Source organism: Erythrolamprus reginae, chromosome 5 (genome assembly GCF_031021105.1).
Source record: "Erythrolamprus reginae isolate rEryReg1 chromosome 5, rEryReg1.hap1, whole genome shotgun sequence".
In the NCBI taxonomy this organism is placed as follows: Eukaryota; Metazoa; Chordata; class Lepidosauria; order Squamata; family Dipsadidae; genus Erythrolamprus; species Erythrolamprus reginae.
In genome coordinates this window covers 2953141-2976463 of record NC_091954.1, presented here as the reverse complement: position 1 = coordinate 2976463, position 23323 = coordinate 2953141, and the positions used below count along the sequence as shown (strand labels likewise).

Below are 23323 nucleotides of genomic sequence, written 5' to 3'. Positions count from 1 at the left end.
AAACACGTTGGCAGGAAACTATTCGAATCTAATTGCTTTCAAGGCATCTCTGAAGCTTGAAAGACAACCAGTGTCTGGGCCGGTGGTCAGCTTGCTTCCCCCAGGAAAACACAGCTGTCCAGCAAGCGGTGTTTCGCCTCACAAAAGTAGCAGATCTGGGAATGCATTATAAGCAGAGAGAGAGCAGCTCTGAATCTATTGACAATGCCAAAGGGACTCCCTTCCCTTTCATTTTTATTTCATGCCAGGTTTTCAGTAAGGATTTTCTGATCATGTGTTTATTGAACACGTTCTGCTTTTGTATTCGTCAGTCCATAAAATGGGCGTGCCAACCTGTTTGAAGATCGTGCCCCTCTAGTGTTAACGTTCTTTTATTTTGACTGATTTAGGAAGGAATCACCAGTGATTTTACATCAAGTATTTCTTATTTCCGTCAACACAATTAAATATGTGCTTTCCTTGTGGGCCCAAATATACACTGCTCAAAAAAATAAAGGGAACACTCAGATAACACAATATAACTCCAAGTAAATCAAACTTCTGTGAAATCAGACCATCCACTTAGGAAGCAACCCTGATTGACCATCAATTTCACCTGCTGTTGTGCCCATTCAACTTTTACAGAACAAAGTATTCAATGAGAATATTTCATTCATTCAGATCTAGGATGTGTTCTTTGAGTGTTCATGGATAGAATCATTTATTATTATTATTATTATTATTATTATTATTATTATTATTATTATTATTATTATTATTACAGTTCAGCTAGAAAAATGCAACCAGTGACCTCCAGTTATTTTGGAATACTGCTGCTCACCCAATTCTTTGCCACCAGCTATGCTGGTAGAAGTTGATAAGAGCTGAAATCTAAAATATTTAAAAAGGCATCTGTTTAGTCCTGATCTCATTGTTAACTCCCAAAGACTTCTTTTTTCTACCCTGGATTTATCTGAAAAGTAAGTTAATTTATCTTCAAATTTAAGATCATCGCCTACTTCAAAGGAAGATTGGAGAGGAGGAAAAATAATTATTTTTCTTTTATTGGATGCTTGGGGAATTTAAGATGACCTCTCCTTCCAGAGATAAAGTGTCTGGGAAGACAACTTTTTCCCAGTCTTCTGCCACACGAATCTCAGCGACTGATTAGGTCCCACAGAGGTGGCCTTCTCCGGGTCCCGTCGACTAAACAATGTCGTTTGGCGGGTCCCAGGGGAAGAGCCTTCTCTGTGGCGGCCCCAACCCTCTGGAACCAGCTCCCCCCTGAGATTAGAACCGCCCATACCCTCCTTGCCTTCCGCAAACTCCTTAAAACCCACCTCTGCTATCAGGCTTGGGGGAACTGAGATAACTTCCCCAGGCCTATACTGTTTATATATGGTATGTTGTGTGCATGTTTTTTAAATTATGGGTTTTTAGCTTTCTAATTATTGAATTTGTATTATATATTGTTTTCTGTTGCTGTTGTGAGCCGCCCAGAGTCTGCGGAGAGGGGCGGCATACAAATTTAATAAATTTAATAAATACAATAAATACAATGCAGTTTTGCTCACTCTGGAGCTGTGATATAATAGCAAATTCAATTCTTATCAGTGCGTTTCTACCTCTGCATTTTAACTAGCTTTCCTCTGTGTGTGTGTGTGTGTGTGTGTGTGTGTGTGTGTGTGTGTGTTGTGGCATTTTGCTACACAATTGATCCAGAGTAGACCAGCACTGATTTATTTTTTACAAGAGGTAGGATTCAAAGAACAGGACTGACATGTTTTCAATCCTCAAGTATTAATTTCTACCACTCCCTAATCTTTTCTTTCTGTGTTCTAAGTCGCCTTATTTTGTTGGGCAACATTCAAAGAATAGACCCCCCCCCCTCCCTCTTTAATATTTGTCATTTCAATTACTTCTGCTCCCTGTCGTCTGTCTGCAGTTTGGCAGTTCGAATCCCACCATGCTCAAGGTTGACTCAGCCTTCCATCTTTCTGAGGTGGGTAAAATGAGGACCCATATTGTTGGGGGCAATAGGCTGATTCCATAAACTGCTGGGAGAGGGCTGTAAAAACACTGTGAAGTGGTATATAAGTGCTATTGCTGTTGTAAACCATCTTTATCTATATATTTGGAGAGTCCAATGGCCTAATGGCTAAGGCAGAAGGCTAGAAACCAAGGGGATATGACTTCTAGTCCAGTCTTAGCCATGAAAGAAAATACTTGCGAAACAGAGTACCCTACGAATCTAGACCCATCCTCGAATACAGCTCATCTGTTTGGAACCCATACCACATTTCTGACATTAACACCCTTGAAAATGTCCAAAGATATTTCATAAGAAGAGCCCTTCACTCCTCCACTCGAAACAGAAGACCCTACGAAACTAGACTTACAATCCTGGGTCTAGAAAGCTTAGAACTACGATGCCTTAAACACGATCTAAGTATTGCCCACAATATCATATGCTGCAATGTCCTGCCTGTCAAAGACTACTTCAGCTTCAACCACAACAACACAAGAGCCCACAACAGATTCAACCTTAATAGTAACCGCTCCAAACTTGACTGTAAAAAATACAACTTTACTAATTGAGTTGTCAAAGCGTGGAACTCATTACCGGACTCCGTAGGGTCATCCCCTAACCCCCAACATTTTACCCTTAGACTATCCATGGTTGACCTCTCCAGATTTCTAAGTGGTCAGTAAGGGGCGTGCATAAGCGCACTAGAGTGCCTTCCGTCCCCTGTCCTGTTGTCTCTCCTATATCTCCTATATCTTCTCTTCTATCGCCGTATCTTTTCTTCTATTCTCTCAGATTGATATATTTTATTCCTATATTTTCTCTTCTGTTCTTTCTTTGATATATTTTACTTCAAGTGTATCCTCTATAACCTTCATTGTGTATTACAGTGGTCCCTCGATTTTCGCAGATTCGAACTTCGCGAAACGGCTATACCACGGTTTTTCAAAAATATTAATTAAAAAATACTTTGCTGTTTTTTTCCCTATACCACAGTTTTTCCTGCCCGATGACGTCATACATCATCGCCAAACTTCCGTCCGCCTTTAATAAATATTTTTTTAAATAAACTTTAATAAATAAACATGGTGAGTAATAATCTAAATGGTTGCTAAGGGAATGAGAAATTGCAGTTTAGGGGTTTAAAGTGTGAAGGGAAGGCTTGGGATACTGTTCATAGCCAAAAATAGTGTATTTACTTCCGCATCTCTACTTTGCGGAAATTCGACTTTCGCGGGCGGTCTCGGAACGCATCCCCCGCGAAAATCGAGGGAACACTGTATTGTGTTTTGGACAAAATAAATGTTCTGTCTGGGTGCCCCCAGACTTCAACACCAACTGGAAAAAACAGCCAGACACGCTGGTAAAAGCAAAGGCACTTTATAGTTTGAAAAATAAACACAGAGAAAAACCTGTTCTTCCCAACAGGCAGGCTATGAGACTTCACAGCAGAGTCCTGACGGCCAGACAATACAGCAGACTTCTTGCTGGCACACACACCACTGTAGAGAATAAGACCCACGCCTTTCCCCCCAAGGTTTCAGCCTTCAAGGCCACAAGCCAGAATCAGAGACGCCAAAGATCACAGCCAGGTCCCAGGACTCCCAAAGATAATACTCCACAATACAGGAAGGGTGGGTTTGCCTTTTCAGCCTTTCTGGGGAGAACCACACCCAAACCCAGCTGTTGCCTATTTAGGGCTGGAAATACATGGCTAATTGTCCCCTTCGTTGTGCTGCTCTTCTCTGCCTGAGATCGATGATGGCTTGTGCATTTTCATCTAAGGACTCCAGGCTGCTTGCTGGGGAGAGCTCCACCCCGGGGGACTCAGGCTGTTCTCCCTCTCCCTCAGCTTGAGATTCCTCCTCCCCGTCTGCCTGAACCTCCTGTTCCTCATCCTCCCCCTCTGAGCATGGAGCCGGCAGAGGGTCAGCCGTTCCCTGAGGAGCCTCAGACGGAATCACAACAATAAATAACTAAAATAAATGAAAGCCATCTAGATGATTTGGGGGACCACTCATTTTCTCTCATCCCAACTCATCCCACAAGGTTGTTCTTGTGAGAAAAATAAGAAGAGTAAAGAATATGTTTTTTGGGGGGGGCTTGAAAAAGTGCCTGCTTTTATGATTGAACAAAGTTATATATGTTGTGTTCAATGCTTGGAGTGATTGCCTAATACCTAATATCGAGCCACCCCGAGTCCTCGGAGAGGGGCGGCATAGAAATCTAATAAATAATAATATTATAATTATTATTATTAATAATAATAATAATAATAATAATAATATTTCCAACTTTTCTTTCACTCGTTTCTTTTTTAAAAATCTTCTTTTTGTCAGTTCCCTGAGTAAATTCTTTTAAATTTGTTCTGTCCCATCCTATGTTGAAACATTTTTGCAACACAGGGATGTTCCTCCTTGTTTAAAGCAAAAGTTGGTTTGTTAATTTGCTTTTTTAAAAAATTGCAGTTCCTCCAGATAACTCTTGCTTCATTTGTTTTTTCCTTCTGCTGCGAAAGGTTGCAACATATTTCGACCGAGTGGGGATTCGAGAGTGAATTCCACCGGAATTCCCACAACAGGTAAAAGAAAAAAAAACCTGGGCAAAATCAGGAAACAAATATTTTTTTCCCCCTGTTGTTTTAGATAATGATTAGTGAAAGAATTGGATTTTGCAAAATCACTACCCAAGAAACGCATACGCGGAGGAGAGTTGGTTTCTTTCAGCGCTGTGTAAGTAATTATTTTGCAATATCGAAATTGCTTAAGTAGCCTTCTCCTTCTTAATCTGTTTTCTGTGACTTCTGAAGCAGAATCTTAATTATTTTTGGTGGGTAAAAATGGGATGAGGGGACAGGGAAACAGGGAATAAACTGAAAGGGGAAAGATGGAATGCCACAGCAAGGAACAGATGAAATTAATAAAGGGTTTTATTTTTATTTTATTTATTTTGTCCAATACACAATGAGGGTTTTAGTGGATATATATCTATATACACATAGTAAAATACACGATGAAGGTTATAGAGGAGATACTCATAGTAAAATATATCTAAGGAAGAATAGAAAAGAAGATATAGTAATAGAACATATCAATGAAAGAATAGAAGAAGAGATATAGGAATAGAAGAAAGGTATAGGAGATATAGGAGAGCAATAGGACAGGGGACGGAAGGCACTCTAGGGCACTTATACTCGCCCCTTACTGACCTCTTAGGAATCTGGAGAGGTCAACTGTGGATAATCTAAGGGTAAAGTGTTTGGGGATGACACTACGGAGTCTGGTAATGAGTTCCACGCTTCGACAACTCGGTTACTGAAGTCATATTTTTTACAGTCAAGATTGGAGCAGTTAATATTAAGTTTAAATCTGTTGTGTGCTCTTGTGTTGTTGTGGTTGAAGCTGAAGTAGTCGCCGACAGGCAGGACGTTGCAGCATATGATCTTGTGGGCAATACTTAGATCTTGTTTAAGGTGTCGTAGTTCTAAGCTTTCTAGGCCCAGGATTGAAAGTCTAGTCTCGTAGGGTATTCTGTTTCCAGTGGAGGAGTGAAGGGCTCTTCTGGTGAAATATCTCTGGACATTTTCAAGGGTGTTAATGTCTGAGATGCGATATGGGTTCCAAACAGATGAGCTTTTAGATAAAAGTTTATTTATAAAACTTTATCTATTTATAAAAGTTTAGCTCAGGGTTGAAAGGAAGGGCTCTTGATACTCTATGAGTTTGCAAATGTTTCATTTATCCAAACTGGGTGATATCATCCGTGATAGACTGGTTTAGTTAATGATTGTCTACCAGAAAACAATCAAACTCAGGGAGGATCAAGGATCACGTAGTTGTCTTTCTCCTCCTCCTCTTCATCTTCCTCCTCCTCCTCTCCTTACAAATCCTTCTCCCATCTATCACTGATGACATTTATTTTATTTTATTTTATTTTATTTTATTTTATTTTATTTTATTTTATTTTATTTTATTTTATTTTATTTTATTTATTTTATTTTATTTTATTTTATTTTATTTTATTTTATTTTATTTTATTTTATTTTATTTTATTTTATTTTATTTTATTTTATTTTATTTTATTTTATTTTATTTTATTTTATTTTATTTTATTTTATTTTATTTTATTTTATTTTATTTTATTTTATTTTATTTTATTTTATTTATTTTATTATTTTATTTTATTTTTATTTTGTTTGTTTGTTTGTTTGTTTGTTTATTGATTTGATTTGATTTGTATGCCGCCCCTCTCCGCAAACTCGGGGCGGCTAACAACAACGATAAAAAAACAGCATGTAACAATCCAATTAATAAAACAACTAAAAACCCTTATTATAAAACCAAACATACACACAAACATACCATGCATAACTTTTGTAATGGCCTAGGGGGAAGGAATATCTTAACTCCCCCCTGCCTGGTGGCATAAGTGAGTCTTGAGTAGTTTACGAAAGACAGGGAGGATGGGGGCAGTTCTAATCTCCGGGGGGAGCTGGTTCCAGAGAGTCGGGGCCGCCACAGAGAAGGCTCTTCCCCTGGGGCCCACCAAACAACATTGTTTAGTCGACGGGACATGGAGAAGGCCAGCTCTGTGGGACCTTATCGGCCGCTGGGATTCGTGCGGTAGCAGGCGGTTCCGGGGGTAATCTGGTCCAATGCCATGTAGGGCTTTAAAGGTCATGGGTGATTAAACTCTCCAAGAAAGCAATTCTTTAAACATTGAATTCTTTTGCCAAATACGCCATTTACGAAACTACACATTTCCCATTTTTATTCACAGCGAGAGCAAGATGTGAAATGCTTACTATGCCACTAGCAATTCTCCAAAATATCAGATAATCTTCTGTAAAATAAAACAAACATAGGATCAGCACAGCGGTATCTGAGGTGCCATCAGTAGACAGCAACACCCTAAGTAGCAGGTATGAATTGATCATGGGCTAGTATTCTGAGCAGAGACAGGTTACAAGCGGTGTGCCACAAGGGTCTGTTCTGGGTCCTATTCTTTTTAATATGTTTGTGACTGACATAGGGGAAGGTTTGGTAGGGAAGGTTTGCCTATTTGCCGATGACTCTAAAGTGTGCAATAGGGTTGATATTCCTGGAGGCGTCTGTAATATGGTAAATGATTTAGCTTTACTAGATAAATGGTCAAAGCAATGGAAACTGCAGTTTAATGTTTCCAAATGTAAAATAATGCACTTGGGGAAAAGGAATCCTCAATCTGAGTATTGCATTGGCAGTTCTGTGTTAGCAAAAACTTCAGAAGAGAAGGGTTTAGGGGTAGTGATTTCTGACAGTCTCAAAATGGGTGAGCAGTGTGGTCGGGCAGTAGGAAAAGCAAGTAGGATGCTTGGCTGCATAGCTAGAGGTATAACAAGCAGGAATAGGGAGATTGTGATCCCCTTATATAGAGCGCTGGTGAGACCACATTTGGAGTACTGTGTCCAGTTCTGGAGACCTCACCTGCAAAAAGATATGGACAAAATTGAACGGGTCCAAAGACGGGCTACAAGAATGGTGGAAGGTCTTAAGCATAAAACGTATCAGGAAAGACTTCATGAACTCAATCTGTATAGTCTGGAGGACAGAAGGGAAAGGGGGGACATGATCAAAACATTTAAATATGTTAAAGGGTTAAATAAGGCTCAGAAGGGAAGTGTTTTTAATAGGAAAGTGAACACAAAAACAAGGGGACACAATCTGAAGTTAGTTGGGGGAAAGATCAAAAGCAACGTGAGAAAATATTATTTCACTGAAAGAGTAGTAGATCCTTGGAACAAACTTCCAGCAGACGTGGTTGTTAAATCCACAGTAACTGAATTTAAACATGCCTGGGATAAACATATATCCATTGTAAGATAAAATACAGGAAGTAGTATAAGGGCAGACTAGATGGACCATGAGATCTTTTTCTGCCATCAGTCTTCTATCTTTTTATGTTTCTATATTTAACTTCTGCATTAAATTAGTAGCGTAACAAAAATAGTTTTTGTGAATCATTTGATAAATAAATGATGCTATATTATGTAGATTAACAAATGCAACAAAATTAAGCTTTGATAGGGCAGTGTTCCTATGTTTGGCTTTTCTGGAGTAATTGATACCCCGAAGGATCAATGTTGATGCTACTTTACAGTAAAATCAGCAACAATGAGATTTATTCAATCTTGGGTTGCACAGGAAACCAGTTATAAGCAGGAATTAAGATAAACTAAAGGAAATTTGAAGCAGCAAGCTGAAATAAATGAAATTTGAAACAGCAAGGTAATGTAATGCATCATTACTTGGTACGTCATTGGAAGTTCTGACAGATAGAGTGACTACTTATTTACTCTAGCAGAAAAGAGGAAAGAGATAGCTTAAAAATAGTGAAAGCAAACCAGAGACAAATTGTTCCAAGAGGAAAATTTGATATTTTGATGCTACCTTGAGTAGTCCATAAGTTCAAAGGTACAGAGAGTTGATGACTCAACCATGGCAGCTCCAGCACAATTTCATGGGCTCAAAGCTCAAAGCCTTTATTGTCATACAAGTTGATTTAGCCTCTACTGATGCAGTCCATACCAGAATAAAGACAACACGAATACTATAAAGAATAATCCTGGCTATGCGCTTTTGTCGTGTGTGAGCCTTCCGCGCATATGCCTGGCCTTAAAAACATGTACAAATAGGGTAAAAGAGAGCCGAGGTACTACAACACTGTGGGCGTGGCTTATTTTGCTGGTGTGGTTTCCCGAACATGTTACCAAATTTTTTACTACCACACTGTGGGCGTGGCTTATGCATTTTGTTTCATCATCTTTCAGTGCAAATTGGGTGCTCTGGGGTGGAGCTCCAAATTTTGCTACCGGAACTACGTTCCTGACTGTTCCCCTAGGAGCCCATCACTGCAAATATGTGACCAGGCGGGAGTGGCTTGATGATCATTTGACCTGGGAGTGGATTAAAGGTCATGTGACTGGTTTAAAGCTGGCCAAACTGACGTCACTCACATCAAGGGGTTGAGCAAGGGTGCCTGGCCTCTGCTTGCCTCAAAGAGAGACAATTTCCCTCTCTATTTACTATCACTGAACATCCAAAATATATTAATTAATTCTGTGTATATATGCCATATGTGTACATACATATTACATGCAGGCACACAAAAATATACCTGGAGTGTGGGGGCAATAGGCTGGCTCTGTTAAAAAGTGCTACATGTTGTAAGCTGCCCTGAGTCTAAGGAGAAGGGCGGCATAAAAATTGAATGAATGAATGAATGAATGAATGAATGAATGAATGAATGAATGAATGAATACATACATACATACATACATACATACATACATACATACATACATACATTATCTACTATATAAATTGTATGTGTATGTACACACATACATACACGCACAGCTCTTCTAAAATTATACACATTCAACCTCATTTACTGCAATAGGTAAAACATACCCAGAGCCTAGAAGGGAAAAAAAGGGGAAAAAATCATTTTTTTTTTACCGGTTCTGCATACCTGAACAAAATTTTTCTACTGGTTGTGCATACCTGACCGTACTCATAGGAACCCATCACTGCTCTGATATGAGGACACTTGCTATAGTGGACCAAAGTCGTCAGCCTTGAATAGATGAGGAGATATTTTTGTCCATGATTGCTAGTAATGGCTGTTTTTAGATTGTATGCATTCGACGAACTGTTTTATTTTATTTTTATCTATCTATCTATCTATCTATCTATCTATCTATCTATCTATCTATCTATCTATCTATCTATCTATCTTTCTATCTATCTATCTATCTATCTTTCTATCTATCTATCTATCTATCTAACTATCTATCTATCTATCTATCTATCTATCTATCTATATCTATCTATCTATCTATCTATCTATCTATCTATTTATTTATTTATTTGTCCAATACAAATTGAGAGTTAAAGAGAATAAAAACGTGTAGTAGTAAATATCAGGGAAGGGATAGAAGAAGAGATATGAGAATAGAATACGTCAATGAAGAGTAGAGGAAGGATATATGGATGGGAGAAAAGATATCTAAAATATAGGAGAGACAATTGGACAGGGGACAGAAGGCACACTAGTGCACTTATGCTCACCCCTTACTGACCTCTAAGGAATCTGGAGAGGTCAATGGTGGAAAGTCTAAGGGAAAAATGTTGGGGGTTGGGGGTTGACACCACGGAGTCCGGTAATGAGTTCCATGCTTCAACAACTCAGTTGCTGAAGTCATATTTTTTACAGTCAAGTTTGGAGCAGTTAATATTAAGTTTAAATCTGTTGTGTGCTCTTGTGTTATTGCGGTTGAAGCTGAAGTAGTCGCCGACAGGCAGGACGTTGCAGCATAGGATCTTGTGGGCAATACTTAGATCATGTTTAAGGCGTCGTAGTTCTAAGCTTTCTATACCCAGGATTGTAAGTCTAGTCTCATAGGGTCTTCTGTTTCGAGTGGAGGAGTGAAGGGCCCTTCTGGTGAAGTATCTTTGGACCTTTTTAGGGTGTTGATGTCCGAAATCCAGACAGGTGAGCTGTATTCGAGGATGGGTCTGGCGAAAGTTTTGTAAGCTCTGGTGAGTAGTGTGAGATGGCCGGAGCAATATTTTTGTCCATGATTGCCAGTAATGGCTGTTTTTAGCTTGTATGCATTTGACGAACTGTTGCATAATACACAACTGATTAACTTAATTAATACCGTTTTCCCATTCCCTGTGGAGGGCTTCCAGTGTGCCATGCCTCAAATCTTGCAAGCTCAGTTTTTCCCACCTCTGTTGATCTAACCTTCCCTAACAAATATTGTCTTTTAAACGAGGGAAGGTTATTTCATTCCGTTTCCAGAAAGATGCTGATGATTAACTAGTTCAACAGCTCTGAAATCTCATATTTGCACATGCGACTATCCGTACCCCTATAACAAGGGGACAACCTTTTACCGTTGTTGAAGAAACAAACAGGGTCTTCTGGATTGTGACACTGCTGGTGGATGTAGCATGGTAGTAGTAGACCAGTAGTAGGCTCCACTTACCTTTGCTACCGGTTCAGGAACGGAAGCACATGGGGGCGCACTCATATTTTGTGAATGTGCAAATGTTTCTGGGCGTGCGCAGAGCATTTTTTGATGACGGCCTGGCAGGTGAGCAAAGCCTCTCAATGCCGCCGCTACTGGTTTGCCATACCTGGTTGAATCGGTAGCGATAGTCCCATTCGTTAATTTTAGAATAGAATAGAATAGAGTAGAGTAGAGTAGAGTAGAGTAGAGTAGAGTAGAGTAGAGTAGAGTAGAGTAGAGTAGAGTAGAGTAGAGTAGAGTAGAGTAGAATAGAATAGAATAGAAATTCTTTATTGGCCAAGTGTGATTAGACACACAAGGAATTTGTCTTTGGTGCATATGCTCTCAACGTACATAAAAGAAAAAGAGACATTTGTCAAAAATCATGAGGTTCAACACTTAATGATTGTCATGGGGGGTCAAATAACCAATGAAGAAACAATCAATATTAATAAAAATCTTAGGATACAAACAACAAGTTACAGTCCTAAGTGGGAGGAAATGGGTGATAGGAATGATGGGGAAAAAAATAGAAGTAATAGTAGTGCAGACTTAGTAAATAGTTTGACAGTGTTGAGAGGATTATTTGTTTAGCAGAGTGATGGCATTCGGGGAAAAACTGTTCTTGTGTCTAGTTGTCTTGGTGTGCAGTGCAGAACAATTTCTACTCTGCAGTCCCTCACACAATATGAAAACAAGCTACAGTCTACAGTTTCCTTCTGATGACCTCAAGGAATATTTATTTATTTATTGGATTTGTACGCCGCCCCTCTCCGGAGACTCGGGGCGGCTAACAGCAATAATAAAACAGTGTTGTGAGCCACCCCGAGTCCACGGAAAGGGGCGGCATACAAATCTAATAAATAAATAAATAAATAAATATAATATAATATAATAATAATAATAATCCAATGCTAAAAACAATTAAAAACCCATTATTATAAAAAACCAAACATACATACAGACATACCATGCATAAAATTGTAAAGGCCTAGGGGGAAAGAGTATCTCAATTCCCCCATGCCTGGCGGCAGAGGTGGGTTTTAAGTAGCTTACGAAAGGCAAGGAGGGTGGGGGCAATTCTAATCTCCGGGGGGAGTTGGTTCCAGAGGGCTGGGGCCGCCACATAGAAGGCTCTTCCCCTGGGTCCCGCCAAGCGACATTGTTTAGTTGATGGGACCCGGAGAAGGCCCACTCTGTGGGACCTAATTGGTCGCTGGGATTCGTGCAGCAGAAGGCGGTCCCTGAGATAATCTGGTCCGGTGCCATGAAGGGCTTTATAGGTCATAACCAACACTTTGAATTGTGACCGGAAACTGATCGGCAACCAATGCAGACTGCGGAGTGTTGGTGTAACATGGGCATATTTGGGAAAGCCCATGACTGCTCTCGCAGCTGCATTCTGCATGACCTGAAGTTTCCGATCACTCTTCAAAGGTGTTCGGAAGGGAGGGAGACACCAACACCAGTGTTCCCTCTAATTTTTTGGGGGGGTGGGCGGAAAAGTATAGTGTCTGAGCAGCAGTCCCTTCAGGACTGGGCGGCACAGAAATAATAAATAAATAAATAAATAAATAAATAAATAAATAAATGAATGAATGAATGAATGAATGAATGAATGAATGAATGAATGAATGAATGAATAAACAAACAAACAAACAAACAAACAAACAAACAAAAAACCCACCCTGTTTTGCCTCAGAGAATTTCAAAATAAAATACTGTCCTGTGTGTCTATAACAGTGAGCTCATAATAGGGCAACTCTATCAATATCAAAATGCCACTTAAATAGTTGAGCTAGTTTCAAACTAGATTTTGATTTTCTTTCTCTCTTCCTTACTCCCATTCTTTTTCTTTCTCTTTTCCTTCCTCTCTTTTTTCTATCTGTTTCTCTCTCTTCCTCTCTTCCTCTCTCTCTCCTTCCCTCTCACTCTTTCCCTCTCGGCTTCTGGGCAGGTTTGGAAAACTCTGAGTTGATGATGATTTTTAAGTGAGCGATCACTCACTGCTCAGCTTAGAGGGAACTATGACCAACACCCAGCTAGTGGTTTTCCTCCAATTGATCAATGGGGAAAGTGAACAGGAGTGGAAATGCTTGTTCTGCCAACTGAAAAGCCACAAAATGTCAGAAACAAAAGGTGAACGAAATATGTCCCACTGTCCTCCTCTTTAGGTCCCGTTCTTGAGCCATGCTGCTTCATGCTTTCTACACCCTGGTGGTGGGAGTTTCGCTGGTGAAACCGTCAGATCCTGAGACATGCAGATGTGAAGAGAAAGTCAACGTCTGCTCTGTGGTTCCAGGCCTCAATGGGTTGCCAGGAACCCCTGGGAGTAATGGGTTACCAGGAAGAGATGGGAAGGAAGGACCTCCGGGACCAAAAGGAGACCCAGGTACAGCACAAACAGTTCTCTTAAATCTACGAGGGTCGCCCAGAAAGTAATGCACCACATTTTTTTTCTTCAACAATTATCTATTGAACACAATGAAACTTACACACAAGAAAGAAGGGTGTTTCTTCTACACTCCCTATTTTTCCAACATAATCTCCGTCCCCGTTCTATGGCTTTCCTCCAGCGAGACACAAGGGCGTGTATCCCCTGTCAGTACCACGCCTTGTTCTGGCCACGAAGCCATTTCTACACTGTAATGGCCTCACCCTCTGTGCCCAGCGACTAACCGTATTTCTGTCGACTGCAGATTCTCCATCAACTGGACACAAACATTTGTGAATGTTCCCAACAGTTTCTTTCTCCGCAGTGAGAAATTCAATGACGATACACTGCTTGTAACATACATCACTTACAGACGCCATTTCGAAACACTGCTACAGATACACTATCTGTCAGAAGAAACACAAAATTTACACACGCACCCCTGATAATTCAGATAATGTATATCTAAAGTTTTCCATTCATACTATTACTGTAGGCTGAGAAAAAAATTACCTTCTGGACGACCCTCATATGTTGACTATAAACAGTGGTGGGATTCAATTTTTTTTTACCAGTTCTGTGGGCATGGCTTGGTTGGTGGGACATGGCTTGGTCCACAGCTAACATTAGAAAACCATCTTTCACCTCTGACTACAAACATTGTGGGTGCTCCATCACTGGAGGTTTTCAAAAAACACTGGACAGCCATTTGTATAGATCAGGGGTCAGCAACAAACACTGAAAGACCCATTGTACCCTTTTCCCCCAGAAAATAAAACACCGGGAACCACAAAACCTTCCCAAGCCTGACTATTGCATGGTTTTTAAATGATGGGTTTTTAACTGTTTTTTAATATTAGATTTGTTTTCCATTGTAACATTGTTTTATTGTTGTGAGCTGCCCTGAGTCTTCGGAGAGGGGTGGCATACAAATCTAATAAATTATTATTATTATTATTATTATTATTGTTGTTGTTGTTGTTGTTGTTATCATTATCATTATCATTATCATTATCATTATCATTATCATTATCATTATCATTATCATATTATCATTATCATTATCATTATCATATTATCATTATCATATTATCATTATCATATTATCATTATCATTATCATTATCATTATCATTATCATATTATCATTATCATATTATCATTATCATATTATCATTATCATTATCATTATCATTATCATTATCATTATCATTATCATTATCATTATCATTATCATTATCATTATCATTATCATATTATCATAATCATAATCATAATCATAATCATAATCATAATCATAATCATAATCATAATCATAATCATAATCATTATCATTATCATTATCATTATCATTATCATTATCATTATCATTATCATTATCATTATCATTATCATATTATCATAATCATAATCATAATCATAATCATAATCATTATCATTATCATTATCATTATCATATTATCATTATCATATTATCATTATCATTATCATTATCATTATCATTATCATTATCATTATCATTATCATTATCATTATCATTATCATTATCATTATCATTATCATTATCATTATCATATTATCATTATCATATTATCATAATCATAATCATAATCATAATCATTATCATTATCATTATCATTATCATTATCATTATCATTATCATATTATCATTATCATTATCATTATCATTATCATTATCATTATCATTATCATTATCATTATCATTATCATTATCATTATCATTATCATTATCATTATCATTATCATTATCATTATCATTATCATTATCATTATCATTATCATTATCATTTCTTGAGCGGCCACAGAACTAGCATATGAAGTTGAATTAAATGTTCTGTTTTCTTCTAAAAATTTTCTTTACTTGGATTTATCCATGGTTGGACGACTGGCCTCGAAACGCTCAATAAATCACATACCAGCTGGGATGACGCATTGGCAGTTGTGACGCATATTTTGAATGACAGGGAGCTGCAACAGGGGGGTGATAGAGCCAAAGCAGCTCCAAACCACCGGTTGTTGATCTCTGATATAGATATAGGATTTCTGTTTGAGCAGGGGGTGGGACTAAAACACCTCCAACCAGTAATGGGCAGCCGCTTACCATGCTAACCGGATGGTCCTTGGCAACTGGTGCATGTGTGAGATTTTGACTATTTTTGCCTATATTTTGGAGCGCAAGCAAGATTTGGGCTATTTTCGCCGGTATTTTTGCTTTCACACATGCCCCAAAGAAAAAGACTGGCAAATCAATTTCCGGTCACAATTCAAAGTGTTGGTTATGACCTATAAAGCCCTTCATGGCATCGGACCAGAATATCTCCGAGACCGCCTTCTGCTGCACGAATCCCAGCGACCGATTAGGTCCCACAGAGTGGGCCTTCTCCAGGTCCCATCAACTAAACAATGTCGGTTGGCGGGCCCCAGGGGAAGAGCCTTCTCTGTGGCGGCCCCGACTCTCTAGAACCAGCTCCCCCCAGAGATTAGAACTGCCCCTACCCTCCTTGCCTTTCGTAAACTCCTCAAAACCCACCTTTGTCATCAGGCATGGGAGAACTGAGATATCTCCCCCGGGCCTATACAATTTATGTATGGTATGTTTGTATGTATGTCTGCTTAATAATGGGGTTTTTAAAATATTTTAAATTGTAAATTATTAGATTTGTCATGAACTGTTTTATTGTGTTGTGAGCCGCCCCGAGTCTACGGAGAGGAGCGGCATACAAATCTAATAAATAAATAAAATAAATAAAATAAATAAATTTCGGTCTGGGAATCTGTCCGTTGTGCCATGGCTGAAATCTATTGGCATGCCGTTCCCATTCCCATTTCCACTGGCCGGATGGCGTCCCCCCATGTGAGGGGAGGAGACCACAACTGCCTCCAACCCTATTACCCTATGTTCTACTCCAAAGGTCTTCAAACTTGTGGCCCTCAAGACTTGTGGCCCTCAAGTCCCGGAATTCTCCAGCCAACAGAGACCAGGGGTCAGCAACAAACACTGAAAGAACCATTGGACCCATTTCTCCCAGAAAAGAAAACACCGGGAGCCACAAAACCTTCCCATGCCTGAATTGAAGTCCACATGTCTTAAAGTTGCCAAGTTTGGGGGATTCTGTTCTATTTGGTGATCAATGATGGTGATCAATGATTTGGTGATGGACCATGAGGTCTTTTTCTGCCGTCAGTCTTCTATGTTTCTATGGTTCCAGACTTCCTGCGCAATATATTCAGAGTGACACTTTAATCCCTTCTGTTCTTGTGTCTCATGCTAGCTATGATGTTAATCGGTTTCTTCACTTATCATTTTCTGTATTTTTTTAAATTGTATTGGCAGGATTAAAAGGAATACAGGGACCTCCGGGAAAAGCTGGTCCTGCAGGCTCCAAAGGAGATCAAGGGGAAAAAGGAGAAAGTGCAGGTAACGGTAAGAGGTAGGAAGGAGCTGAGATTTTGCAGAAGGCTTTTGGGGTTTATGTAGAATATTAAAGGAATGTGCAACTATCGTTTCCTCTCGTCACTTTGCACGGTGAAAAAACATTCAAAGCTATCATCTGGGAGTAACTGAATCTTTGCCGAAATAAAGCCATTTTTTTTCTTATTTGAAAATTTAAGAGCACAAATTTAAAAGGAAGGAAATAACTTCCAAAGAAAAAGCAAGAAAAATTAATAACCCCCCCCAGCCAAATTTTGCCACTGTTTTATCTTCAAAAATAAAAAGATCCCCACCAAAAAACCCCAATGATATGAAAACTAAGCCTCTCAGATTTCTACTTCAAAATCTCTTCACTGTAATTCTTAAGAAAATATAAAACTTCCATCTGATATTATGATTATCTGGCACTATTCAAGGTCATGTTACTTTCCTTCTTTATCCATTAGGTGGCAGTATTGAACTCCATCTGATATTATGATTATCTGGCACTATTCAAGGTCATGTTACTTTCCTTCTTTATCCATTAGGTGGCAGTATTGAACTCCAGAACTCCGTAAATTTACTTTCACTTTTAATTTTCAATAACCCATTTAGAAAAGGAAAATATGTAGACCATAAAAATAAAAAAATCCCAATCCTGCTTTCCAGATTTTTTCTAAAAACATTTAAAAGTGTTTTCAGATTTTTATTTTTTTAGTCTGTAATTGTTCACTGTTGTTATGTGTGTGAAGCAGTAACCATTTTTACACTTGGCTTCACTTTTCTCCAAACATTTTTTTTTTCAAAATTCTTCCTTCAAGGAGAACTACTTTTAACATAATGTTCTTTTTTACAAGAGCAAAGCAAAAAGATCTCATTCTGTTCCTCCTACTTTGGTGTGGTCACCCCAGCTTTTATTTATTTATTTATTTGTTTGTTTGTTTGTTTGTTTGTTTGTTTACTGATTGATAGATTGGTTGATCGATCGATCGATTAATAATTTGGATTTTTATGCTGCTCCTCTCCGCAGACTCAGGGCGGCCTACAATATATGAAAATATGCTAAATCCAAATTTTAAAATTAAACCGACTAATCTAAAACCCCAATTCCTTAAAAACCAATCACTCTCATTTAGACAGTCAAACATACATTCCATTCATCAGCCGGGGAGCTAATGTCTTTTGAACAGCTCATCTGGCTGACTTCCACATTGCCTAGTTCAGGGCTTTTCACTGACTTTTTGGGGAAATTCCGGTTTCCCCATCCACACCAGACTGTGCTTCGCTTCTTCACTGTCCTTCCAGGACAGCTCTGGGTCACAAAGACCCCCAATGACAACGGGATTCAGTGAAACTTCGGAGGCCCAAAATTTATGCGGTGTCACTGGAGCTCTGACCACGCTCCATGTCTGGCTATAGCATACGATGAATGGTTACAGGAACTGGGCATGGTTAGTCAAGTGAAGAAAAGAACCAGGGGAGACATAATAGCAGTGTTCCAATATTTGAGGGACTGTCATAGAAAGGAGGGGCTGTCAACCAAAGCCCCTGAAGGCCAGACAAGGAATAATGATATGGCTTGTCAGCCATGTAACCCGGTAGGAGAGGCTTGATTATCATGTGACTGAGGGGTGGTGGCTTAAAGGTCATGTGACTGGCTTAAAGATGGCCAACTTGACGTCACTTATATCAAGGGTTTGGGTTAGGGTTAGGGTGCCTGGCCTCAAAGAGATACAATTTGAGTTGAGATATTCCTTCCCCCTAGGCCATTACAAGTTATGCATGGTATGTTTGTGTGTATGTTTGGTTTTATAATAAGGGTTTTTAGTTGTTTTATTAATTGGATTGTTATGTGCTGTTTTTTATCATTGTTGTTAGCCACCCCGAGTCTACGGAGAGGGGCGGCATACAAATGAATGAATGAATGAATGAATGAATGAATGAATGAATGAATAAACAAACAAACAAACAAACAAACCTGTAATTAGGGATGGTTGGCACACGCCGGCAGAACAGTACCTGATTGTACCTGTAGGAGCCCATCACCAGCGAAGAAGCTTTCCAACATTGTTTTAAAAATCTATTTTGTTTCTAACAGAAGTGAAGAATAATTCTCTCTTTTCATACCCTTTAGAGCTCGCTGTTCTTAAAACTCAGATTCATGATTTACAGGCGGAGGTGAAGATCCTGAAAGAGATCGCAAGGAACTATCAGGAAAGTAAGATGGATCAGTCTCATTAGGAATATTCGCAAAGACTTTCATAAATACTTTCGAGGGGTCCTAAGTCCGAGCTTAGAAACATAGAAACAGAAGATTGATGGCAGAAAAAGACCTCATAGTCCATCCAGTCTGCCCTTATACTATTTCCTGTATTTCATCTTAGGATGGATCTATGTTTATCCCAGGCAGGTTTAAATTCAGTCACTGCGGATTTACCAACCACATCTGCTGGAAGTTTGTTCCAAGCATCTATGACTCTTTCAGTCAAATAATATTTTCTGATCTTTCCCCCAACTAACCTCAGATTGTGCCCTGGCTGAATTCAGAACCAACTGAATCCCACCAGATGTTTCATTGCCAACTCAGTGACATCATCACCACGCCCTGGGTATATTCATTATGTTGGAAATGAAACATCTGTAAGAAAACAACCAAGCTCAGAGAACAGCAAGGTCAAGTCAGCTGGTTCTAGCTGGCTAGCTCCACCCCTTCCTGCCCCGCCACTTCCAGGAGTCCCAACATCAGCCATTTTGGCTCTTGGGAGGCCGAGGTAGGAGGCCTGCTAGGCAGGGGCCGATCCCTGTTTTCGCCACTACCGGTGCACTGAGTGTACAGTTTCTCTTATTCTATACACGCATGCGCACGTACCAGTGTGGTTTTGCTTCTGCACATGTGCAGGAAGCAAAATTTCACGAGGGGACACCAGTGCAAGAGAGATTTCAGGGAGTTTTTGCTTCTCCCCACCTTTTCTGGCCCCGTTCCTTCCCAGGAGATTCCTAGAAAGCCCCACAGAGGCTTCTCCCCTCCTTTTCTGGCCCTGTTTCCTCCCAGGAGATTCATAGAGAGGCCCCACGGAGGCTTCTCCCCACCTTTTCTGGCCCTGTTTCCTCCCAGGAGATACCTAGAGAGGCCCCACTGAGACTTCTTCCCACCTTTTCCGGCCCTGTTTCCTCACAGGAGATTCATAGAGAGGCCCCACAGAGGCTTCTCTCCACCTTTTCTGGCCCTGTTTCCTCCCAGGAGATTCCTAGAGAGGCCCCACAGAGGCTTCTCCCTGCCTTTTCTGGCCCTGTTTCCTCCCAGGAGATACCTAGAGAGGTCCCATGGAGACTTTTCCCCACATTTTCTGGCCCTGTTTCCTCCCAGGAGATACCTAGAGAGACCCCACTGAGACTTCTTCCCACCTTTTCTGGCCCTGATTCCTCCCAGGAGATTCCTAGAGAAGCCCCATGGAGGCTTCTCTCCACCTTTTCCAGCCCTGGTTCCTCCCAGGAGATTCATAGAGAGGCCCCACGGAGGCTTCTCCCTCCCTTTTCTGGCCCTGTTTCCTCCCAGTAGATACCTAGAGAGGTCCCATGGAGACTTTTCCCCACCTTTTCTGGCCCTGTTTCCTCCCAGGAGATACCTAGAGAGGCCCCACTGAGACTTCTTCCCACCTTTTCTGGCCCTGTTTCCTCCCAAGAGATACCTAGAGAGGCCCCACTGAGACTTCTTCCCACCTTTTCTGGCCCTGATTCCTCCCAGGAGATTCCTAGAGAAGCCCCATGGAGGCTTCTCTCCACCTTTTTTGGCCCTATTTCCTCCCAGGAGATTCCTAGAGAGGCCCCACGGAGGCTTCTCCCTGCCTTTTCCAGTTACAGTTTTGGAGGCTGGTGCTTGTAAGGGGAAAATGCCAAAAAAAGAGGCCAAAAAAAATATTGAACACCCTGTTATTATCTAGAAAAGTTCATAAATAGGGACGTTCATATGTAGAGGTACCACTGTACTTTGTTCTGATACTTCCTGATGTCCCTTCAGCTCATTTGATGTAGAGAGCCAGATGGGTCCTAAAATTGAGTTCTCATCACGACAACAGCTGAGAAAGAATTCATTTCCGTTCTTTTCTTTCTTAGGTGCTCAAGAGGCTGCTTTCCCAAACTTCACCATAACAGGAACCAAAAAGTTTGCATCTAACGGAGCTGAAGCCAATTTTGAAAGGGGCAAGGCCCTCTGCTCCAAGTTTGGAGGCCAACTTGCTTCGCCAAGAAACGCAGAGGAAAACGCAGCCCTGGTAAAACTGGCTTCAAAGCTTGGAAAACACCCTTTCCTTGGGATGACCGACTCGGAGGCTGAAGGTCATTTTAAGCACCTCAATGGGGACCCCATGCAATACTCCCAATGGGCACCTGGTGAACCTAATGGGCAAGAAGAAGATTGCATCGAGTTGTACCTGGACGGCCGATGGAATGACATCCCTTGCAATATAAGTCGGTTAATCATCTGTGAGTTTTGATCCAACCATCGTACTTCTCTGAGTATGACAGGGGAGCAAGAACCTATTTAATAATAATAATAACAACAACAACAGAGTTGGAAGGGACCTTGGAGGTCTTCAAGTCCAACCCTTTACTTAGGCAGGAAAGTCTATACTTCTACAGACAGTTATCCAACATCTGCTTAAAAACTTCCAGTGTTGGAGCATTCACAACTTCTGGAGGCAAGCGGTTCCACCAACTAATTGTTCTGACTGTCAGGAAATTTCTCCTTAGTTCTAAGTTACCTCTCTCCTAGTTTAGTTTCCACCCATTGCTTCTTGTTCTACCCTCAGGTGCTTTGGAGAAGAGGTTGACTCCTTCTTCTTTGGGGCAACCCCTGAGATATTGGAAGGCTGCTATCATGTCTCCCCTGGTCTTTCTTTTCATTAAACTAACCATGCCCAGTTCCTGCAACTGTTCTTCCTATGTTTTAGCCTCCAGTCCCCTGACCATCTTAGTTTCCAAATTCCCCTAATCGTTTCCAAAATACTAAATGACATTCACCTATAACTTCAGAACATGAGCAAAATGACCTTATTCTCCCTGATACTAAAAAAAAAAAACCTAGCAAGATTTTACAAAGTTTTTTACAAGGTTTGCTTGGGCAACAGTGAAAGAGGGCATTTAAAACATGTAATTTAAAACATGAAAAAATGTTTGTGGATAAATCACCTAATAAATAATGTATTGGCACTTGTCATGTTTGGATAATTTCATATTAAACTGTCTCCTTAATGTAATATTTATTTGTGTTTTACTAGTTAAATATACTGTATGTAATATATTGCACCAAACCAATATCACTTAAGGGCCTTTTAACATTTTCGCAACCATTTTATTGTTCTGTCTGGGTTCCCCCAGACGTCAACACCAACTAAAAAGAGTATCCAGACACGCTGGTAAAAAGCAAAGTCATTTTATATCTTTGAAAACAAACACAGATAACAAAAACTGTTCTTACAAACTGGAATGCTATGAAGCTTCACAGAAGAGTCACGACGGCCAAACAGGCTTCTTGCTGGCACACACACCACTGTAGATAATAAAACCCACGCCTCCCCCAAGTTTTCAGCCTTCGAGGCCACAAGCCAGAATCAGAGACACCAAGGATCGAAGCAAGGTCACAGGATTCCCAAAATATAACTCTCCACAATACAGGAAGGGCGGGCCTGCCTTTTCAACCTTTCTGAGGAGAACCACACCCAAACCCAGCTGTTGCCTATTAGGGATGGAAATACCTGGCTAATTGTCCCCTTCTTTGTGCTGCCCTTCTCTGCCTCATATCTATGATGGCTTGTGCGTTCTCATCTAATGACTCCAGGCTACACGCTGGGGAGAGCTCCCCCCGGGGGGTCTCAGGCTGTTCTCCCTCCTCCTCGTCCTGACATTCCTCTTCCCCGTCTGCCTGGTCCTCCTCCTCCTCCTGTTCCTCGTCCTCCCCCTCTGAGCATGGAGCTGGCAGAGTTCCAGCCGTTCCCTGAGGAGCCTCAGACTGAAGCACAACACTTATCAAGACTACTTATGGCTTTTAATTCAAAGTCTTTTCCCGAAGATGACAGAGGTTGGAAAAAAGAAGCTCAAATAGATCATGATTGTACTATTGGCGTGGACATATTTTGATCAATAGAGTGGTCAAGCAAACCTCGAATGAATTTCTTAATGGGCAAACATCCTATCTGATTCACAGAGTTGAAAGCATCCACATATAACCCTTGTAGTTATTTCCCTATTTTTTATCCACCTGAAATGTCCATAAAAAATGGGAAAAATAAAACTGATATAGAAGTTGTTGTAATGACCACCTCGTGTTACAAAAAGGAACTAAAGACTACAGGAAGATCTGACCAACAATCAATGGGTCAAAATACACTCTGACTTT

At 40.3% G+C, this 23323-nt stretch overlaps 1 protein-coding gene across 3 annotated transcripts; it reads left to right on the top strand.

Moving 5' to 3' along the window:
• The first annotated feature begins 4455 nt into the window (after positions 1 to 4455).
• Positions 4456 to 22137, top strand: LOC139167469 (mannose-binding protein-like). 3 transcript variants are annotated; one of them, XM_070751906.1, is made up of 5 exons: positions 4456 to 4737; positions 13238 to 13455; positions 16852 to 16935; positions 19064 to 19147; positions 21043 to 22137. In XM_070751906.1, the coding sequence occupies exons 2-5, from the start codon at positions 13254 to 13256 to the stop codon at positions 21420 to 21422; spliced, it is 750 nt and encodes a 249-aa protein (XP_070608007.1). In that variant the 5' UTR covers positions 4456 to 4737; positions 13238 to 13253; the 3' UTR covers positions 21423 to 22137. The 3 variants fall into 3 exon arrangements, with proteins under 3 accessions (XP_070608007.1, XP_070608006.1, XP_070608005.1); XM_070751905.1 differs by having other exon boundaries at positions 4513 to 4586; positions 16852 to 16941; XM_070751904.1 differs by having other exon boundaries at positions 4514 to 4737; positions 16852 to 16941.
• Positions 22138 to 23323: the final 1186 nt, after the last annotated feature.